The sequence below is a fragment of the Bactrocera tryoni genome, chromosome 1 (assembly GCF_016617805.1).
Source record: "Bactrocera tryoni isolate S06 chromosome 1, CSIRO_BtryS06_freeze2, whole genome shotgun sequence".
In the NCBI taxonomy this organism is placed as follows: Eukaryota; Metazoa; Arthropoda; class Insecta; order Diptera; family Tephritidae; genus Bactrocera; species Bactrocera tryoni.
The window spans coordinates 8582137-8605145 of record NC_052499.1 but is presented as its reverse complement, the minus strand read 5'-3'; the positions used below and the strand labels follow the sequence as shown (position 1 = coordinate 8605145).

The window sequence follows — 23009 nt, the reverse complement described above, 5'->3', positions numbered from 1 at the left end:
ATTAAGAAAGTCTCTCCACGTACATATGAGCTCTTGATTGTAACGAGAAAACCCTTCGTCTTGTAGAGCAGCAAAATTCCTACAAAACAATGATATTTCCGATTTCTAATGATTTTTTCTGTGAATTATAGGTTCATAAGAATAAAAAAATTTCTTAAATTAATCAAACTTTAACCGTTAATCTTTTTTGAAAAAGTTCTTTGGTAAAGTTTTTCTTATAGTTCTTATAGTATATGAAACATGTATTTTCAAGTACTCGTAGTTGGTATGAGATGTGAATTTTTTGATTTTAAGAAAGGAATAGATAGCAAAAAGACGGAGGACTTTTCTGTTACAATAAAGCGCTCATACTGTGAGTAATTTTTGTAGCGATGTTATTTTTTCTGACTCACCCTAATTTATATGTATATAAGTATGCCATTATGCCGTTGGCGTCATAACTCCATTAAATGTTTGTATTTACAAGTGGTCGACTAGTCGCAAAGTTTAAAAAAATCAAGTCCCGTCATAAAGATAGTGCGCGAAGTTAACCGCATTACACCGCAAGACAAGTGGAAGTACGCATCTACTAGGTGATGAGAATTTGGACTTTTTAATTAAAAAATTACTTTTTCTGTTTATATTAAACACCTAACTTAGCTAATGGCGCCAGTGAAGAAATATTTGTGATTTCCATCGAATAGTTATAAATAAACACTTATCGTAAATATATTTATATGAGTAAGATTACTACAAGAGGCATGCAATTGATGAATGAACTAAACACTTTATACCTTATAAGCACATGCTCGTATGTATGTACTACGTACATACATGTGTATGTATGTATTCGTATATATTTGCAATTGTTTCACGATTACTCACTCGAACATTGACTTCTGCTTTGTGAGCCATTTATTATTATTCATTCAAAAATAATTGTAAATATTTGTTTTCCCTTCAACCGATGAGTCGAGGAGGGATGTCATAAATTTCATAAATACATTTACAAATCTATATCAGAGAATAAATAAATGAATATAAATGTGACTTCAAGGACCTGTGCGTCAATCATTATGAAATAGCTCGTGACTCTTGAGATAATCATTTAAGAAAATATTGTACTAGATTTTTATAAATATTTCAAGATTTTTTCATAGTAATCGATAGCGTTTTAGATGCTTACAAATGTAAACAGAAAATCAAAATAAATAATTGTCAACGTTTGAATGCAAGTACTACACCACTCAACAGGTAATTTGTCAGCAAATACTCTCCGCCTTTAATGACGAATATGCATTCATACATACATACACACATACATAAATACATATCGTCACCTAAAATGCAAAACAACGTATTATTAAAAGAAATATGTAGCATAAAATTTTCAGCTTCCGCTGTCAGATACAACTAATATATAACCAATATATAACCAATATGTAACCGTTTTATAACAAAAACTCAAATTTATTTCAATATGATTGGTAACTTATGAAAAGTGATGTTAATTTATTTTACATTTTAGGTGACCATATGTACTTATAACACAAATATTTCTGAATATTGGTGTTCTATTCTAAAGATGCGCTAATCTCTGTTTATGATGATTATGACATCGAAAAAGTTAAAAAAACAGTACTTGAAAATTGTTGTGTTGGCACAAGAGAGAAGATAGCAGAAGATCTAAGCATATCTTATAGTTCGACTCAGCATATTTTGGTTATTGTTTTGAGTTTGAAGCGTGTCATTGCTAGAATTGTACCAAAAGACCTGAAGCTTTTGGGAAAACAACGTCGTGTAGAGATCGCAAAAGAGATGCTTGACAACGTAGCTGAGAACACAACATTACTGATGACGAGAAGTGGGGTAATGACGTCGAAACTGTCCAACGCTCCAAAGAAGAGCCGAAACAAATTCGCTGAAGGCTCTAATGGCATTAAAGGCCATTCTAGGCGAGGTAGTTAAGAAGTGAAATTGAATTAAGCATTGGCATGCTTGTATTGGCTTAGAAGTCGTCTATTTTGAAAGCAATAATAATGATGTTTTTTTTAAATTTGTGAAAAAAGGGATATTTTTTTAGGTCAATCTTGTTCAAATTTGTTCAGAAATGTCCAAGAAATATCTGTTAGCGGCATTATCTCAAAGAAAAAAATCATTTACTCTTTTGTAACATTTTCAAAACTTTATGGTTTCAAGCTCTTCTAGAGTTGGTATTCCGCTTACGCGCTCACACATGTTTCTCACACCTACTTTTTTTTGTTATTTTTTCCAAAACAAAGTTGTTCAATTTTTTTCTTCGAAAATATCCAATATTCATCGACATGTGTAGTACACTTTATCGGCATACTTACATATGTCTACATAGTACACACTTTCTAAGTGCGCAAATTCAACTATTTAATAACGATTTTCCTTGCGCCATACGTGCGAATTTGTGTGTGTGTGTGTGTGTGTGTGTGTGTAGGCACAAGCTGCGTGTGCGTAAATAAACTTTTGTTTTTAAATTTACTTTTTTATGGTGTTGTTAATATACAATTGTGTTTGTTGTTGCTCTCGTTTCTATTACGAGATATTTCTATTTATAAATCAACACAAATCCGCATAAAAATAGCAAAAGCGGCAGTAAAAAATAAACAAACGCGATCGTCGACATCGGGGCAATGACGAAAATTAAAAACAAAATAGCTAACACCAGAAAACCATGCAGAGCTTAGCGGACATACGCATACATTGCATGTATTTCAGAAACAAAAATCATTAATAATTTGAAAATGTTGGCCATGAAAGCAAATTGATCATTACATAGTACATATTTCTATGATGAATGCCGAGTCTAAATGAAAACCATGCTACGCACTTATTTACCTATATCGTTTATCTTAGATATCTTAAACTCAACTGTTTTCATAATTAGTGGTAAAAGCAACTAATACTTAGTACGGCTTAAGTTTCATAAGTCCACATATGCTTTGTTACTTTGTACTGATTACTGTTCATGACATCACTCATCCGCCACGGTGTATTATTGTTAGAAATATATAGGCAGAAGGCCTCTATATGTAAAACTCACTTCTAATGATTTATTTATTTATTTTTTATCTCGCCATTTGGCCTCTTTGTATGATTAAAAAGAACGTTTCTCAAAGCACAAAAAGTAAAAGTAATCGAATGGAATTTAGATGCAAATATGAACACTTCCATAGAGTGATGTAAAGCGTTACTCAACGGTTACAATGATATCTAGAATACATGTTTTATAGCCTGAACATAGTACTTATATTAAGTTCGCTACGAAAACTGTATGACGAACGAAAGGCCTCCCCGTTCAAATTAAGAGCACATACTTGGAGAGACTTTCTTAAGGGGTTAAATGGATTTACGGGCTTTAAAAAATCTATTTTTTTTATTATCTTATTAAGTTCTACAACACCACTAGAATATTGGCTTAAATTTTCAAGTTGATCCGAGTAAAAATTTCAAAGATACAGCCTTGATAACCTGTGCGCTCGAGGTCAGCTAGGGCTAAGTGCGCCGCCTTTAAACGCGTTTTACTGTAAACTGTGTTTTCGAAGTCGGTTGACAAGATTTCTCGAGAACTAAACATGAAATTTTACACAGGTTTTTGAGATACAATTCTTAAAGAGTTGGACGAAGGATTTTTTTCGATTACAACTATTTGAAAAAAAAGTTGTGAAATTTGTAAACATGTCTGCCAAAACTCCAATTTTCAGTTTTTTTCCTTCGTCCAAGTACTAAGTTAATGTTAAGGTTAACTAAAGCACATATGTTTTCACTTTAGATGATCCTGTAAGGAGTTGTGATGCGGTCGCATCGTTTTTCCAAGGGGCACCGGAAATGGCGTCGCAATGGCCAAGTTAAATTTTTTTTCCCAAAAACTTCAAAATTTCTTTGTTAATAGTGTATGTTTGTAACAATAAAAAATTCTAATAAAATATTTAATTTTTTATATGAGAAAAAATTGTTAAAAAAAGCCTATTTTTTACCCGAGGAAAACCATGTAACCCTATAACAGAAAAATTAATCTAAAGGAAAGTAGAAAAGTTTCTTGCTTCAGCTCGAACTTCTTTTATCAATCTCAAATATTTTTTTCAGAGCTAATTGTGTTTGTATGATAATTTTCATTTGTTAAAAGCTAACACTTCGTTGCTTGTTCGTGAATTCTGGACCAAAAGCAATATATTCACAAGACATCGCTCGGTGTGACTTTTTGATTTTCCAAATATATATGGTAAAGAGCCTTAAAAGGCCGTCATTTTACAATGTAGATGAAAATTACTGAAAGAGTTAAGACCTATCCCAAAAACCTTTCAAACTCGATTCGATGTTTCGATGATTGGAAGAAACGCTATCTTTAACAGGTTAAATTTTTTGCACACTTCGCGTAATTTGTGACAATAAACGCGACAGCAACTGCAGTGGACACTCGAAAAGTGCTTCGGAAGAGCACACCCTCTGCTTTCAATAATTAACTGCGAGCATAAACATGCTCATAAGCGATGAAATTTGCAAAATCCTGCGGCTTTCGCTGTGTGCACCGCAAAAAAGTGCTTCTGCACAGTAGCAGAACCAATCAACTAGCCAAAAGCCATAACTTTTCGAAAAGCTACAGTTTGCCAGACGAGTCGACAGCACTGCAATTGGCGTACAAAACGGCATTTCAATTGTTGTTGCAACATTTCGAAAATATAAAAGCAACAGAGCAAACGCATTAGCTGGCCAGCGAACTCATGAGAACTCGTCACCTGCTTGCATTTTGATTACTTACACTTGATTTGATTGAATCACACATCTGCTGGTCGGAGCCGGTGGCATTTCTGCTGCAGCGATAGCTATTGATGACAGTAAATGCAGCTATCAGCGGTGAATGTGTGCACATTGATGTAAGGACGCTGAGAAATAGTCAAATAAAACGGCAATCCAGTATGTTTGCCAATTAAATTAAACTCGTGTAAAAATTTATAAAAAAAAAAGTGTTGACGATGACCGCAACTATGATTGCTACACCTTTAAAATGAATTATGACTGTTTAATTTTTTTTATGCCACTCACGTATTCACGTCACTTCCTTTATTACTGAGAATTCCCAACTATTAATTGGTAAGCGCCGTGTGGCCAAAATCGCCGTCAATTATCGAAATTCCTCAAATTCTTCAACGTATTAATTCATTCATTCGTTAAAATTACAATGAAAAAGTAGTACTTTTGTCAATCACTTATACATAAGTATGTATGCAAGTGTGAATTTTAATGCGTGTCTGTTTATCAATTATGGAAATCGAAATTTCCGATTCAATGATTTTTATTTGGTTTTTATGGAACGTTCGCTGCATTTACATTTGTTAGCAAGTAGCTTATTAGTACTGGAAAAAGGTAGGCCGATGGTGGCTATACGATAGATTGTTTTTTTTTATAGGTTAGGTTAACATGATAGGCCAATAAGCCAAGCATAAACCAGTTTAGTATGCTATACGATAGATTGTTTTTTTTTATAGGTTAGGTTAACATGGTAGGCTAATAAGCCAAGCATAAACCAGTTTGGTAATTTACAATACTAGAAGGAGTTCAAGCGCTAAGTCCAAGAGGAGTTGTCATCTTTTAGTATGCCCGTGGTTTGACGCGAATTTCTGCGGCCTCACTATCGATACCTCCTCCAGTGTATCATACCGTGGGGACCTCACATGCTTACAGCGTAGACTTGCCAATGCGGGAGAAGTGCAAAAGAGATGATCTATTGTTTACCTGGTGCCCTGCTCCAGGTATTTCCTGTAGTCTTCTCGTTCGGTCAGCCCCAACCTGCGGACGTGTGTCGCCTCCAAACTGTAACCAGTTAGTATTACCATCATATTCCTACAATCTCTTCTATCGAGTGCCAATAGGAATTTTGTATATTTCTTATCTACCAATTTGCACATGACTTTTACAGTTTTCCACCCTTGTAGCTCGTTTCAACGGGTTTTGATTTTCTTTGTCATGCTTTTGTCAAGTTCGTCGTATAGACAATGCATGGGTTTCCCAATGTTGATCACGTTTTCGGATGTTAGCCGTACATCATTTTTGGTGATGTCGGCCACTATTTCATTGCCCTCTATGGTATTTGTAGAAATGAAGTTGCTTGCTTCTGGCAACACTTTCCACTGCCACCCTGCTTCCCAAGGCACTTCTGGCCGATATGTGATACGAGGTTACTGCCTTGATTGCTGCTTGGCTGTTCACGTAGATGTTGACTGCGCAGCTTTCGCAATAGCAAAGACCTCAGCTTGAAAATTACTGCAGTGTTCCTGCAACTTAAAGGGTTGCCTTATGCTTACAGTATATTCCAGCACCAACTCAATCATCCATTTTCAAGCCATCCGTCGTATAGATGTTTAGAGTGTTGCGCCAGACATCTCTTCTATACTTACTTTGAACCTTCTTTCCCAGTTGAAAAATCTCCATTGAGAAATTTTGAGCTTTCTGTTTTTTTTATAAAAATATAAGATTCGTTGTAAAAAATGCATACTTCGCAAAAGTTACAAACTTACGACAAGTGTTTTCAATTGTCAAACATGCAAACACAAACGTGATGTGCAAGTAGAGTCTCAGAGCTCCGCATACACTATACATACAGCCAAAGCTATTACAACGCAAATACCGGTTAATTGTTTGGAGTGGGTAACTGGCTAGACTGCGATGAGCACCTTTCCCACAAATTCATAACGTATGCAAATGTCATACGTACGAAGTTGCTTTAAATAAACGCACTTTTGGCGGCCGCCTCGAGAACCTCATATTTAATCAGGGGCTTAGCACGTGTGGTGCATAAATATTTTAGAAATAAATTTAAGAAGTAAAGAGAGCATGCTCATTTGGCTGAGCAAAATTGAAATTTTAGCAGCTCTCACGAAACTTGCGTTCTTTGGTTGGTTAGTGGCTGGAAAAGGGAAGCGCGCATGCGACAGCACTTAAGCCATCATTAGGCCCATTGTTCTCCCTGCTGGTAAACCTTAACATATTTCATCATCCTCAGCGCATACTCTGCATTTCGCCGAAACTATTTTTCCAATTTTATAAAGATAATGACTGTGATGACCCCTTCAATATTGCCTTCCCTAGTTCCCTTCTACCTAGAAGTAGAAGCTTTTTGTTGTGTCCACCATCAACACTACCCCAAAGTAACTTTGCGGTGTGCACTGTGTTGCTAATTTTCCCAGATCTCAGGTGTTCCTCTAGGATCCATTGCTTTAAACCTTGAAGGAGCTGAATAGTCTGAGGCAGCTTTGGAAAATTTTGTTCCCAGCTGTCCCCGAGTGTGCTAACTCATCTGTCTTTTCGTTTCCTTACATTCCAAATGACTGGAGCTTGGAGCATCTCTTGTACACTATTGCAAGACTACGCTGTAAGCATCTATAGTACGCAATGATACACTGATGGATCGACAGAGAGGCCGCGGAGTGTGTTTAATTCTTTATTAATTCTTCATGGATCTCCTTTTTTCAGTTACATTGCCAATTTAGTCCGAATTTATTAATAAGCTCGAGTATGATAACATGGCTGCAGTGAAACTGAGTTTGATTTCAATGGATTAAACTCATGAATCTACTAATACTACCACTAGTCTATACTCTGCTTCCTTTTCGATGTAATATATTAGGTTCTTAGGTTTAAGGTATGCTGCAAAATTTTATTTAAACAAAAAAATATTAACATTTATCTTCATTAATATTTACAGTATGCCGCTCCTTAGATATACGTAACTCTCCCAGCGAATTGAATCAGTTGCGCAATTGCACGGTCATAGAAGGTTTCCTACTCATAACACTCATGAATCAGCACAATCCGCAGGAGTTCACACAAACCTTTCCTTTGCTAACTGAAGTCACGGAATTCATCATCATTTATCGGGTTCACTATCTACGATCGCTGTCACAAATCTTCCCGAATTTAAGCATCATACGTGGTACAACACTATTTGAAGGTTATGCTCTCATTGTCTACTACAATCCGCATCTGGAGGACTTGGGCCTCTCCAAACTAACAACCATATCACGTGGTGGTGTCCGACTTGAGAACAATATCGTACTTTGTTATGTGAAGACAATTGCTTGGAAGCGCATTGTAAACCGTGACGCAGAAATAACAATCGAGGTTAGTTTGAATTTAATGATAGAGGTGGTTTTTCGAAAATGTTTGTTAAATGTTTAATTTGCTGCGACAGAACAATAGCAAACTGATTGAATGTCCCAAATGTCCGGGAGACACAAAGCCTGGCAGAGAAGATGGCGTCGATACAGAATTGGCCTGCAAGGAATTCGATGGACAAAGACGTTGTTGGAGCAATAAGAAGTGCCAAAAGAGTAAGTCATTTATTTGTAGTCAGTATAAATGAAAAACACTTTACATTTTACCTTACAGTCTGCCCGGATCGCTGTAAAAATAATTGCGTGGACGAGAACACTTGCTGCAATGAGAACTGCCTTGGCGGATGTTCGCCCAACAACTTAGACGAATGTATCAGCTGCCGCGATTTCTCCATCTACAACAACACCTGCATCGAGAAATGTCCCCCTAATTACTTTAGCGTAAGTTCAAATTACTCAGTTGAAATATAAGTTAAATAATGCTAATGCTGACATCTTTCATGCCACCAAATTCTTTAGTACTTGGATCGTCGCTGCCTCACAGCCGAGGAATGTATTGGAATCGGTACGAAATTCGAAAACAATAAACCACAGATTATTGTGCCTTATGACGGAAAGTGCTCAACTCGCTGCCCAAATGGATATAACAAAATCGGCTCGACGTGCCAGGCATGTGGCGACAACTGCGTGAACAAGTGTGATGGGGCGCACATCGATAGTGTGGAACGCGCGAAGGACTTTACTGGTTGCACGCATATTGTTAAAAATGGCCTCACCATAAGCATTAAGCGTGGCGGAAGTAAGTCGCCCACGTAAATCCCTGCATTTAAACCATATTAATGTTATAAATTCCTTACCAGAACACTTAATGGAAGAGTTGGAATCCGGTCTGTCATCCATTCAAGAAATTAGCACATTTCTAAAGGTACAAGGTACATACGGGTTGACATCATTGTCGTTTTTCAAACACCTAAAGCGTATTAATGGCACTGAGCTCAGTGAAAACAAGTAAGTACACAGGCAAACTTTAAAAATATTTTGTATATGAATTCATTCATTGTGATCTTATGTAGATTTGCAATTTATGCGCTTGAGAATAATGATCTCGAATCAGTTTGGGGCGATAATCGTACCGTACATATTGAGAGGGGACGCGTCTTCTTCCATTTCAATCCAAAGCTATGTTACAATGAGATTGAGAAATTGCTGCCGATGATGAGAGAAAACGCAACGTTCGATAAAAATGAAGTGGCCACAGATTCCAACGGACATAAGGGGTCATGTGAGTGCTTATATAACAAACTAAATGATAGCTACTTTAATCTGTCGAAAATAAAACTATACTTACTTATACTAAGTAGCTGCTTATCTGATTTTTAGGTAACACAGAATTGTTGAATGTTACTGTGTCAAAGGTGTCGAGTCGTGTGGCGGTTGCGGAAATCGAGAATCCACTGGTATTTGATGATAATCGCACCTTCATTGGTTATCAGTATTTTCTAATGGAGGATAAGTACAAAAATGCCACCAAATATTCACAGCGCATCTGTGACGACGGGTAAGACTAAGAAAGCGCCTGTATACAAAGAAATAATTAGAAATTACTGTTTGCTGTTGTTATTCTCCAATTTGCAATGAATTGCTATTATGACATCATCTTGTAGACGTTGTTTACAAAGTACATTAGGCATGCAGATATTGATGGTTGTTTTTTTTTTGTATTATATGTAATTATAGCTGGATTGTAAGTGATCCCACCAAGGATAACCAATATATCTTCGTAAATCTGCAACCATACACGCAGTACGCGTATTATGTTAAAACTTGGACCATATCTTCGGAGAAGCGTAACGCACAAAGTAATATACATCATTTTAAAACCAAATCTGCGCAACCCAAATTCGTACAAAGCCTAAACGCCTACGCAATATCAAGCTCTAAAATCGTAAGTAATATCGTAAACATTGAGTAGAACCACATGTGTCGTAAAACACATATTAAGTAAATCCAACAACTAAATAATACTGTAACGAATTCTCCTCAGGCTATTACATGGACACCACCCGCGAATCCTCAAGGCAATCTAACGGTCTATCGCGTACATGCTACTCTTGATAAACGTAGTCAAGTCTTGGATTCACGTAACTACTGCAAAGATCGTAAGTTAATTATACATATTTACATTTTATATGCCTTTTAAACAATATACTGGTGTTATATAATATATAATACGAATTTAATATGCTTTATTAAATAGCTGCACAAATAGACAAAGACGATGATACAAAGGATCCTACACGGAATAGCCCTGGTGGGGTGACGGAACCGCCAAACGCTGCCAATTGCAAATGTGATGGTGAGAAATCGCCAAATCACAGCGATATAGATACTAGTGAGGCAACAATTGTGGCTGGCATTGATTTCGAGAATACACTGCAGAATTTCATTTATGTAAAGTAAGTAACTTTTAGACGAAAAATCCCAAACTAACGCTCTGCTAATTCATATTTTTAAATTTTACAGACACACAAACGATACCAAAAAGCCTAAACCGAAAAATGTTGAACAAAACAAAATATCTCTCACTGAAATGGATGCTAAACGACGACGCCGACGCAGTGAGGGCGATCCCGAGGATAGTTTTCTTGTACGCCACATGCGTGCTACGCCCGATAATTTCGAAAATATTATACTTAAGACAACATCTGAAGATGGTAGCAAAGAGGATGCGACCATTATAACCACGGTGGCGCCAATTGAGCGAACCACACTTGGTAATAGAAATGCATCGGGCAATAGCGACAACCGTATGGATGCAACTGGTCAATTTTATGAGACCTTCGTACAAAATGTGTCCGTCAACACTGTTAAATATGAATTCACAAACCTTAAGCATTTCTCTTTCTATACGATCGGTGTCGAAGCGTGTCGTGAGCCCGAAGAGGGCGCCACCGAGAAGGAATGTAGTGATATACGCATGAGGTTTGTGCGTACTAAAAAAATGGGTACGTATATACATATTTACAACCAAATTTATATAATGGAATTATTTATTTCCATAACACGTAACTATTTTGCTTACAGAGGGTGTGGACAAGGTCGAAAATTTGCGCGTTGCTTTAGTACAAACAAATACAACGCGAAGTGAAGTGCGCATAAATTGGGATCCACCAGCGAATCCAAATGGCGATGTGGTGTCTTACACGATTTCCTACAAGAAATCCGAACAGGATGCTGTGGAGGAGAAACGTTGCATCACTGAAGTAAATTATCGCAATTTGACAAATGGCTACACGATGCCATTACCGACCGGAAATTACAGTATTAGAGTGCGCGCAAATTCATTGGCAGGCGATGGTGTTTATTCAGAAATCGTCTATATTGACATTCCGGTAAGTAAAAATGCACAACTTTCGTCGATAACTGTATTTCAAAACTCTTGAACTTCTTACAATAAATCGTAGCCTGAAAAATGGTCTGGAGCTTTGATTGCCGGCATTTGTGTTGGAGTCATTGGTATTATCTTTCTGATGGGTGGTGTATATTGGTATGTTCGGCGAAAATACGCGCCTCCAAACGACATCAAAATCATTCCCACCGTCAATCCTTACTATATAAGCCTGCAATATGTGCAGGACGGCTGGGAGGTAGAACGAGAACGCGTTATACAATTAAGTCCACTTGGTCAAGGCTCTTTTGGTATGGTATACGAAGGTATACTTAAAGGCTTAAACGGTACCGAGGATACACCATGTGCCATTAAGACGGTCAATGAAAATGCCACCGATCGCGAACGGATTAATTTCTTGAGCGAAGCCAGTGTTATGAAGCAATTCGATACATATCACGTAGTGCGGCTACTCGGCGTTTGCTCAGTCGGCCAACCTGCATTAGTCGTAATGGAGTTGATGAAGTTCGGTGACTTAAAATCATACTTACGTGCACACCGTCCTGATAGCGTACAAAGCGATGAAATGCCCTTCAGGTACCGTGAAACTGGCGTGCAACCACCACCCCTGAGTCGTGTTTTCCAGGTGAGTTCTTTAATTTTTTTTCAAAGCAAACAAATTTGACCTTTGTTTCCTACAGATGGCCATAGAAATTGCAGATGGTATGGCTTATCTATCAGCCAAAAAGTTTGTACATCGCGATTTAGCAGCTCGTAATTGTATGGTGGGTGCTGATTTAACAGTGAAAATTGGTGATTTCGGCATGACTCGCGACGTTTATGAAACAGATTACTATCGAAAAGGCGATAAGGGTATGTTTGCAAGAACTTTTAGCATAGAAAGAAAACAATAGAAGAAGAATAAAGAAAATTGATAAATTAAAACAACTTCTAACAGGTTTGTTACCAGTACGTTGGATGCCGCCAGAAAGTTTACGTGATGGCATCTATTCCACTGCCAGTGATGTCTTCAGTTATGGTGTAGTACTTTGGGAGATTGTAACACTCGCTTCACAGCCATATCCCGTAAGTATATATAAACAACTGTTTTGAAATGCCTAACACTTATATATTTCAGGGTTATTCTAATGATCAAGTATTGCGTTTCGTCATCGAGGGCGGAGTTATGGAGCGCCCAGATAATTGTCCAGACAAAATTTATGAAATTATGCAGCAATGCTGGGAACATCGCCCCTCAAAACGACCATCGTTCTTTAAAATTATACGCGTACTATTGGAACATGTGCACACCGATTCCGAGGGTTATCTTTCGCGCTTTCGTGAAGTATCCTACTACTTCTCAAATGAGGGTACGCAGGAGCGTGAAAAAGAACGAACCGGTATGTGCACTTTATACCAGTTATATAAACTAAAATTACTTACGCTACTTAATTACATTACACACATACAAACATATATATCCCATATATATAGAAATTCTAACATTTTTTGAACATTTACAATTTTCAGAGAGTATGCATCCCTCTGGCGATATATTCAGTGAGGAGAATGAAATCGATGACGCTACCACTCCGTTACGTACCGACGAATTCAATGAATATAAACTCAATTTGGCTAACACTTCCTCTGTAGAGCATGAAGGCGAAAGTCCAATGGCCATCGACGATGACCATCCTCACTCTCCATATAGGTGAGAGCAAGCCAAGCAACATTCAATAACTTAGGTAATTTTTAGGCTATCAGAACAAATTTCTAATGCGTAAATATCAGAGATCCAAAGACATGAGCGAAATTCAAATCTTTACTTTGTAACAAATCGATTTAAAGACTGGAGCAAAAACTAAGCGAAAGCATTCCATAGTTATAGATATATATTATAATAATGCCCCATTTCGATATATTGGTGAAAGTAAAAATATTTTGTTTTGTATAAAGAAAAAAATTAAAGAATTATATTAAACTTCTAACAAAATTAAAACTTACAGTCTTAACCAATTGGAAATTGTTCGGTCATAGCCCAAAAATTACAACAAGAACATTAAAAAATATATCAAAAAAAAAGTTTTATAAATAAGCTCGTAGGATATGAAACAATATGATATGAGTTTATTTATTACAACAATGTACTTTACATACATGTACATTATTTGTCTATTTTTCATTAATGGAAAACATATATGAATTGGCAGTCAATCGTGTTCGTAATCTAACTAAATGCATTCCTCATATATCAACACACTCATATGGACACATATTGCTTATCACTGATTTCTATTAAGCATACATAGTATGTATATAATCATTAGGGTGTCCGTTATTACGAAAGTTGATTTTCCTTTTGCAAACGGCCCTTGAATTTTCTCAGTTTCAGTTTCTGTAGTAAAAATAAGGATCCAATCGAAAAAAACTTTTTATTTTAAATTTAATCCGCGTCGTTTTACTTTCCCCATATACAGTACTTTAAATGGTTTTTTGATTTGTTGTAATTTTGTCTGCAAAGCAAATTCATCAATAACTTTGAAAATGTGATTTTCTAATATCAAATTTTCCGCTCTACCAAAAATGTTAAATGGTTCATAAAAAGACTCCTTTAAAAGTTATACGTATGTGGTATGGGCAACACAGAAAGTACTATATATGGAATCACTTGCCTGAGTCATTTAGAGTATAACTTTAACTTCGTTTAGCTTTTAAAGGCATGTTTTTATGAAAAAAAATCTTTAAGACCTTTTTTGTGGAGCGGGAAATTTTTAATTTTTTAATTAGCATATAATTTCTTAAATTTACTTTTTTGAAGCAAAATACCAAAATATGCGATGTTACATACTTTGATGAAGAAATATGATTTAGGCACGGTTTGAATTGAAAATGTAGAGCTTGTATACGACGGATCCTAATTTTTAAGGCACGAACTAAAACTACAGTATACGTGCAAAAACACGAATCAATTTGAGAAACAGCGGACACCTTAATAATCTTATATGTAATGTGAGCTACATACTTCAACTCATACATTTTTTGTACAATCACACTGTCTTTGAAATTACACAATAAATTTTAATTCTTTACAACAAACTCCATATTTAATTTAATTCGAAACACAGCCACAGCCTTGGCTCAGCCAACATTATCAGCAGCACGCCTGACGGCCAGTCCAAAAATAGCTACAATTTCTCGCAAATGTCGCACAACAATCAAACTCTGCTTAGTTCGGTGCCATCGACATCGGCAGGTATTGTTAGCGGTGGTTCTCACTCACATTCTCATCAGCTACATCAACCGGGTGCACAACTACGACAAACGCGCTACAGTCAGTTTCCAACTGAAGAGGCGGCAGCCAATTACGTACTACCAGACTATGATCCTCGTACAGAATTTAATGGTAAGAATGAACGACAAAGTGCCTTGAGCGGTGCTAGGATGGAAACTGATGAGCGCGGTTATGAGATGTACGATCCAAGTCCGAATTACCGTGAACATGGACCGTATGACGCAGCTGTAGACGAGGACGATTTTGATGGTTTACCAACGACTGGTCATAGCTCCAGAATCGGAAGCGGCGGACAACAACTATTGCCACGAAATAAGCCGCGACATCGCATGCCCACCATAATGCCAATGTCTAGTTCAATGCCCGATGAAATGACGGGTACACCTATTGCTTCATCGCTGCATCCATCTACGGCATCGGCCGCTTCGTCAAATGCCTCATCAACCAATACGACAACGGGACGCTATTCGGGTCTGAAAGCCGTGGCCGACAAAATGCGCTTTAAAAACATTAATCGACGCATTTTTAATCACAAGCGTACGGGTAGTAATGCTAGCCATAGAAGTACGAGTTCTAATCCGAACACCACCACGTCTTCGAGCAGCACTTCTAATATAGCAGCGGGGGGAAGCGTTGGTCGCGAAAAGAGTGTAAGCGGTCAGAATTTGGGTACAATTGAGAGTGGTGGCAGTGGTAGTGCTAGCAGCTATGTAACACCTCGTTTTTTCACTCCTTCCTCCGATGTACTAAATGCGAGCAGCAATCCTAACTACCGTTTGTTAGATGAAACTGCAAACACATCGTGTCTTTCCGGCGCAGGTGACGCGAGTGATTTCCCAACAAGTGGTAACAGGAATTACAAACGCCTTGACGAATCATTAAACGCCACATTAACACCTGGCAAGCCCGTCGGTACGCCATCTAGTAACATTGCTTCGTTCACACCTCGACCGTTTGCAAAATCTATTGATAACGCCCCCTATACTCTGATGGGTGCCGCGGGGTCAGATTCTACACTGCGTACCACTGATAATCCCAATTACGTTGTAATGAATCAACCATCAGCACTCTCCCAACCGCCTTCAAAACTGTCGCAAACAGCCACTACAAGTCCAATTGCATTTGCGCAAAGAAGTGACGATGCCGCTTATACAATGATGGGACCTACGCCATATGAACCAAGCACTCATATATCATCAACATCATCGCTTGACGACGACCCCAAAGTGGTGGCTCATGATGATGACGATGAAGATAATGATGATGAAGATGATGAGCCGACCGAACATATAAGAATGGAACTGCTCGGTGGTCATCGACGTGGTAGCGATAAAGCGCAACAACATCGCAAGTCGCGTGGAAAACGAAGCCGCAGCGAAAGTCAAAACAAATTGGACGAAAAGACTACACAAAAAATCGGAAACTCACCCGGAACAACTCCTACCAGCTGCTACACAACCCCCGCTGAAGGTGGCAGTAGCTATGTAAGCTTAACACCTGCATCAACAACAGCGACTACATCTTCGCCAGCTACGCAGTCTAAACCTTCTACCACTTACTCACTCAAAGAGAAGTGGTTACGGCAGCAATCACAGCAGCCACAACAACCGCCACCAAATGGTTTCATCGGGCGTGAGACGTAGTAACAGGAATCGAAGGAATAGCATAGAACGAAAAAGACAAGGAAGCACACACTGCCAAAATAAAACAAAACGACGAATCTTAAGAAAGTTCATTATGTAGGACAAGTGGCGAATATATTGGCTCCAAAACAAAATTTCAAAATATTATAAATTCTACGCGGTGGCAATAAGTATACACATATATGTAATTTGTTTGATAGATGTACATACAAAGTAGATGACACATGCTGAGTGCAAATTTTCGTTTTTTCCTACTAATATTTTTAAGACAAAAAAGTAAAATAAATTTAAAAAAAAAACTATTCTATATGTATGTATGTGTGCATATATATATGCAGATATATCCATATATATTTATATACGATATGCCAAGCATCATTTAGTATAATGATGAAATAACAAACCAAAATCGTTGAGACATTCGCAGGCTTGCGTGAATTGGATGCATGAGAAAGAGGTGCTTCATTTAACACAGAAAATTGTAATTAAAATATTAAATGATAACAAAATGTATATGTGCTCGCTGAAACGAATGTGTAGAGAAGAAAATTATTTAAATTATTGACGAAACAACAATTAAAAGAAGCTTATAAGTAGCTAGCGTCTGCATATATGCATTTATTTTGACAGAAAGTAGCGAGCTTTAGTAAAAAGTGCGTGAATGATTGGTTATAACAATGTTAAAGAAAGATAAGCAATGTGTTAACAACTAAAGAGTTTTCCAACGCTACAATGCATTCACTATAAATTAATTATATTAAAGTAGTATGTAAAATAAAAGCACTCAAGGTTGAATAGAGAATACAAAGCGCGCTAATTTAAATAATATTGCGCCCTAAACATTATCTCGTCAGTGGTGTAATGACTATAATGTGATGTCTTTAATGACTTGTTTATGGCAATTTTGAAACCAAAATAATACGATGAAATGGCATTTCCTGCAAATAAGACATTTCTTAAAGTTTTCGGCATATAAGATATTTTTTACAGTTTTTGTATTTTCGAAAATGATAAATCCGCAATCTTTTGTTGTATGCGCACATAACGAGTTTTGTTTCACTAAAGATTCCTAATTTTGTTAGACTCGCCAAAATATTGAGTTTGATTGCAGACATCACATTACATACAAATGCATTGCAAATTAGAAGCGAGTGACTTGACAAAGAATTGCATGTTGTTACAACAACAACAAGAACAAAGAAGTATGTTGTTATAACAACAACAATAACAAATATCATGTTGTTTCTGCAGCAGCAACAATAACAACAGTAATAAAGAATATTGTTACAACAACAACAAAAACAAATAATATCATGTTGTTACAACAATTACAACAATAACAACAACAAAGAATTGCATGCAAGTTTCATTTAGCAACCATTTGATTAAAACAAATTTAATTATTTTATAAAAATTATATTTAGTCAAAATTTAATTTTTTATAAATTATTATGCATATAACGTTTCACACTGTAGTCTATGTGTAATAGAAATTAATGTAATGTACTTATGATGCTTTCGGCTTAAAAAAAATTCAAAACACAAAAATCAAAAAGAAAAAAAAATAAATTCAACCAAATTAAAATACATACATAAGTATGGCGAAATAATACAAAAAATTTAAATTATTAGAAAATTTAATAAATCATGCTAGGAAAAGTACTAATGTAAATGATTAACTACACGAAGAGTTGGAAATTTTAATATACACACATTCGCAGTTTTAGTAAATAATTACAAAGAAATTATTTAAAAAACATATTCTAATTCAGATAATTATAAATGTATGTGTTCAGCCAGGAAACATTTAGCACACAAGTTTTTTTCTACTCATACTAAACAATTATTTACATATAAAAGTTACACTTGTTTATGAATATTTATTTAAGGCAAGTAGACAAGATGTATGCAATTTCATTACTACATATATACAAATGTTAAACAACATAAAATACTATTTTTGAATGCATTGAAAAATTTGGTTAAAATATATCTAAATATAACATAAGAGAATTAACCACATACATACATATACCAAATGTATATTGAACTGGCAATACATTGGAGAAACGTGGCTAAAAATGTACAATGGCATAACTTGTGAAAAATGTTTTCCAAATTAAAGATAATTTCATGCTTCTATAGAAATTTTTGATTTTACACACTGATTTATGCACGAATAACGATACAGGATTCACACACCCACGATATACATATATTATAAAAAATTTATTTATAATATTATAAATAAAATAAACACATAAAGTACAAATTAAATGTAAGCGCGACACGAAATAAAATAAGTGAAGTAACTGAGGGATTTATATTGAAATAATGTCTCTTGGCAAATCGTAAATACTTAACGATTTCAATATAATAGCATAATTAATAGTAATAGGTTTATATTGTAAGCATAACAAAAGTGTTAATCGAAAAATATGTATGTACATAAGCAAAAGAAGACGTTATAATAAATTATGAACAATAGTTTGTACAGTTGACCGTAAAATTGAAAAACATTAACGGAAAAAAAAATAATAATTAAATTTCATTTTGTTTCAAAATAAACACTCAATAACTAAATAAGATTGATGAAGCTAAGAAATTAAGAGTCGCAACAAGTCGCAACAAGTCGCCATTAAATTTACAGCAAACGAATTGGCGTTTGTGCAAAATTTTTGAATTTATCTATGTGCAACTTTTGAAAGTAAACATAATAAAAATATATATTTTATTTAAACAAAAGTTTCGCATTCGCTTTAATACATTGTTCCACAGCCCTTTTTACAGTTTTTACAGAATCTGCATATAGGAAACGAACTCGTTTTTCGCCTAATAAATACTACTTAGAACCTAGAAAATACATGCATATATAATGCAAAACGAATAATGATTGTGCAGTACTGATAGTTAATGACGTGCAGAATTTCTCACATTTTACACTTGGTTTGTATTAGTTTAAATGATATTATATATAATTGAGATTTCGAAAAGAATTTTAAATTATTATTCATAATTGATATTTCGAAACAAACAATTTTTAAAACAATTTACGCTACAATAAAAAACATGCAACTTATGCTTTATATATATTTGGAAGGATATATTCGTCAAATAACACATTCAGTTTAATGAAAACTCATAAAGCACCTTTCTGCGCATTTCATAAAACATTTGTATGAAGAACAACAACAGAGAAAAACGTAGAAATGCAAAACATACATACATATATATAACCAATGGTACTGCAATAATTCGTACAATATTTCTTAATATATGCTATAATGTACATGTATGTATATATGTATGTCCAACACTGTATAATATACATACATACAAATAAACTATACGAATTGCTAATATCTGACAAAGATATCAAAGTATGCGGGAGTAAAAAGGAGGAATCATGAAAAAGTCATAGTAATTGAATTTCATAATAAAGTTGGCACTTCGCGGTTGGTCTAAATATTTGAGCTCGCATGCAGCGTAAATAATCTAGTCACAGTGGAGCTGCTGTTAAAAGTATTGGTTTTTTAAGATGGGCGACGCAAAGGCTGTAGTTTCCAATATTAAGTTGCAATTGCTCTAAAAAGTGTTTGTATGTAGACGATGTATAAAAATATATACAAGGGTGCTGTTATAAAACTATTTGACTGCAGTTGTAATCACGTTTTTATTGTTGTGTTCCTGTAAAATTAACTTTACCTACAAACTGATTTTAAACTCTCAATAAACTACGGCCCACAATTAACCCATAATGCTGACTATAGCCATGAAAAGTACGTTTAGTGAAGCTTAGTTTTGTCATACAAGTATGTACTATATATACAGATGTACATGAATAAAATATAAGCAATAAATATAATACTTTAAATACTCTAATATAAAGCTTTGTTTATTAGTCCAAAGCATACATCTATACGCCAACAAGTTTTCAAGACCATTGTTTTACTTTTCGATTTTTTTTTATTTGTCAATTATTTATCCTAGCTGAACTCGCTAATATTTTAAGCAGTTCTGTAAAAAAGTGTTTTTTCATGCTTTGAGCCGTGCACACCAGCTGTTGCAAATTCCAAGTGTTCATTTATCGCCAATTTACAAAGGACAAAACTGAATGAAGTGTAATCTGCAACACATTTACATGTATGTACATATGTATATGTATATAATAATTTATAATTAAGTATAATGAATAGGCACCTACACACACACACATTAAAAGTGTTAAATAAAATATCTATAGTTTAAAATTGGAATGCTAAGATGAATAGCTTAATTTAAATAAAGTAATGGATTGTAATTTTTACAAAAAATAGTAAATAGCTAAAGCAACAGTAACTGTAACAGTAAAAAAATGCAAAAATCTAAAGCATAAACAATAAAACAATAGACGTTTGAAAAGAAGCACCTAAAAGACTGAAATATATACATAGTTCCTTTGTTTTTATTGTATAATGAAAAAATTAATTATTCCAGCTTAGAAAACAGAAAGTGATGACTACATATAATATAGTAAAAGCAAAGTGGAAAATTAATCCAAATACAACCTTCAACCATTATAATAGACAAAAATCAGCAAACAGCCCGGCACAGCATACATATAGCATAGTATGCTTTGTAAGAAAAATTACAAATTACAAAAATAAATACGCACATACATACATATGTATGCAACGCTAAAAAACTAATTTTTTCAAAAAGTGCTCAGGCATTTGTTAAAGTTTCATTACATACGAACGTCTTCATTATGTACTGCTTTGGGAATATATATTTTTTTAAATTTATTATTTTAAGCAACCAAATATCACGCAAATTGTTAAAGCTTAATTTTTTATAAGAATTAGCCAAGTAGGTTAATTATAAATAATGTATGTATGCATAGATATTATCTGCAGAAATAACTAATTATATGCATACGTATGTATATGTACCTATACATATATATATGTATGTTTATTAATAGGTTGCTTGAAGGGAAATGCTACAAAGTATGTGCTAAAGAAATCCAAAAGTTAGTATAATTTTTGATAAGTAAAACAAATTAGCATTCGATTTTTTATATTTACATAATTACTAATCAAATAAAATGAATAACAAACATAATTACAAATGTGCATACAATACCCCCGCTTGGAATATACCGTCTTCTGAAGTAACTTTAAGTAAGGAAAATTAATGTACACTACTAAATTGTAATTATCAATAAATTATATATAAATGAAAAAAAAATAAAGAAAAGTATAATTACCAATATTCGAGTACTATTTCTTTATACACTTTATAATATGTGCAACAATATTGTTAATCGAAAAAGTCATTTCGTAATTTGTCCCTAGATGTTGTTGCAGCCGTATATTTCCAGTACTACCAATCACATTGTGTCATACCAACAATACTATATCTTAAAAAGTTGAGATTTAAAGTTTCATTTAACAAAAAAACTGGAGTTCGGGGAAGTTGAAAAAAGTTACAGCTGTTCGAAAATGGGTATAAATAATGAAGAAATTCGCTCTATTTTAAAATTTATGTACAAAAAAGGGTGGAATGCCATGCAAGCCACCAATAAAATTTCAGTTCGTGTAGCACAACAATGGTTCGCTCGCTTCCGTTCTAAAAATTTCTAAATTTCGATTTTCACTGATAAAAGTTTTACACTGATGGAATAATGTCTCTAGCGGTAAAATGCCAAAAAGTGGTCCACCAAAATGATACATATTTGTTTATTTATTTATAAGTATACTATAAATATAAAAAAATAAGTTGAAGTTTGATTAGAAATACGAAAAGACTTTTTCGACAACCCAATATTTGGCACTCTCAATAATGATTTGCGCGGTAGTTGAAGGACTGCCCTGGAAAAGCTCTCTTCTTTCTGCTGGCATTCTTACAAAAAGCGTTCGTTAAAACTCCGCTAGTAAAACCTATATTACGTAAGTAAACTAGTCAAGTGTTGGCGACCTACTATCGCCTTAAACATCGCTGGTGCAAAACCGGCTTCAGACCCATAGTCTCTTAACGAAATTTTTTCATAAAGAGAAACAAATCGACCGGCTCTAATATTCACCAACAATTAGTCAGCCATGCGAATACGTTAAATAAAAACATACTTTTTCACCAACTTTAGGCATTCAATACACGAAATAGCCTTTGTAGAAGTTTATTTATATGCATAAGCAATACAATTGTTGTAATAATCACGAAATTTTAAATATACACTTCTTTATTATTGTTATTATTATTATTTTAATTTAATTATTCAACGTTTCGTCTCTTTTAATAAATACATTATTTTGCGTTTATTATAAACTAGCGACTATTTTTCAAAAATTTCGTAATATAACAGTGAACATAATTAATAATGAATTTATGAATTAGTAAATAAAGTTAATTGGTATTTAATTTATATTTAATATTGCAACATTTTATATTTACATACATTACATTTAAATATTGAGGACAACGACACGTTTAGGACTTTAACATTAATCATTGCGGGCTATAAACAGGCAAGTTCTGCGTTGGAAATTGTCATCAATTTAAAAATCATTTCAACGCAAACAACACAG

The 23009-nt window shown here is 34.8% G+C and overlaps 1 protein-coding gene across 2 annotated transcripts in view; it reads left to right on the top strand.

Moving 5' to 3' along the window:
* LOC120782635 (insulin-like receptor) overlaps window positions 1-16729 on the top strand; it is a 134485-nt gene extending 117756 nt beyond the window's left edge. For both annotated transcript variants that reach the window (XM_040115003.1, XM_040115004.1), the window contains 18 exons: window positions 7712-8127; window positions 8198-8336; window positions 8395-8561; window positions 8640-8919; window positions 8981-9128; window positions 9194-9402; window positions 9501-9678; window positions 9858-10065; window positions 10165-10279; window positions 10378-10576; window positions 10644-11125; window positions 11205-11512; window positions 11585-12154; window positions 12210-12381; window positions 12467-12594; window positions 12647-12908; window positions 13039-13219; window positions 14634-16729. In XM_040115003.1, the coding sequence (XP_039970937.1) occupies window positions 7712-8127; window positions 8198-8336; window positions 8395-8561; window positions 8640-8919; window positions 8981-9128; window positions 9194-9402; window positions 9501-9678; window positions 9858-10065; window positions 10165-10279; window positions 10378-10576; window positions 10644-11125; window positions 11205-11512; window positions 11585-12154; window positions 12210-12381; window positions 12467-12594; window positions 12647-12908; window positions 13039-13219; window positions 14634-16443 (5972 nt within the window). In that variant the 3' untranslated portion in view covers window positions 16444-16729. The remainder of the gene's footprint in view (window positions 1-7711; window positions 8128-8197; window positions 8337-8394; window positions 8562-8639; window positions 8920-8980; window positions 9129-9193; window positions 9403-9500; window positions 9679-9857; window positions 10066-10164; window positions 10280-10377; window positions 10577-10643; window positions 11126-11204; window positions 11513-11584; window positions 12155-12209; window positions 12382-12466; window positions 12595-12646; window positions 12909-13038; window positions 13220-14633) is intronic.
* The last annotated feature ends 6280 nt before the right edge of the window (window positions 16730-23009 follow it).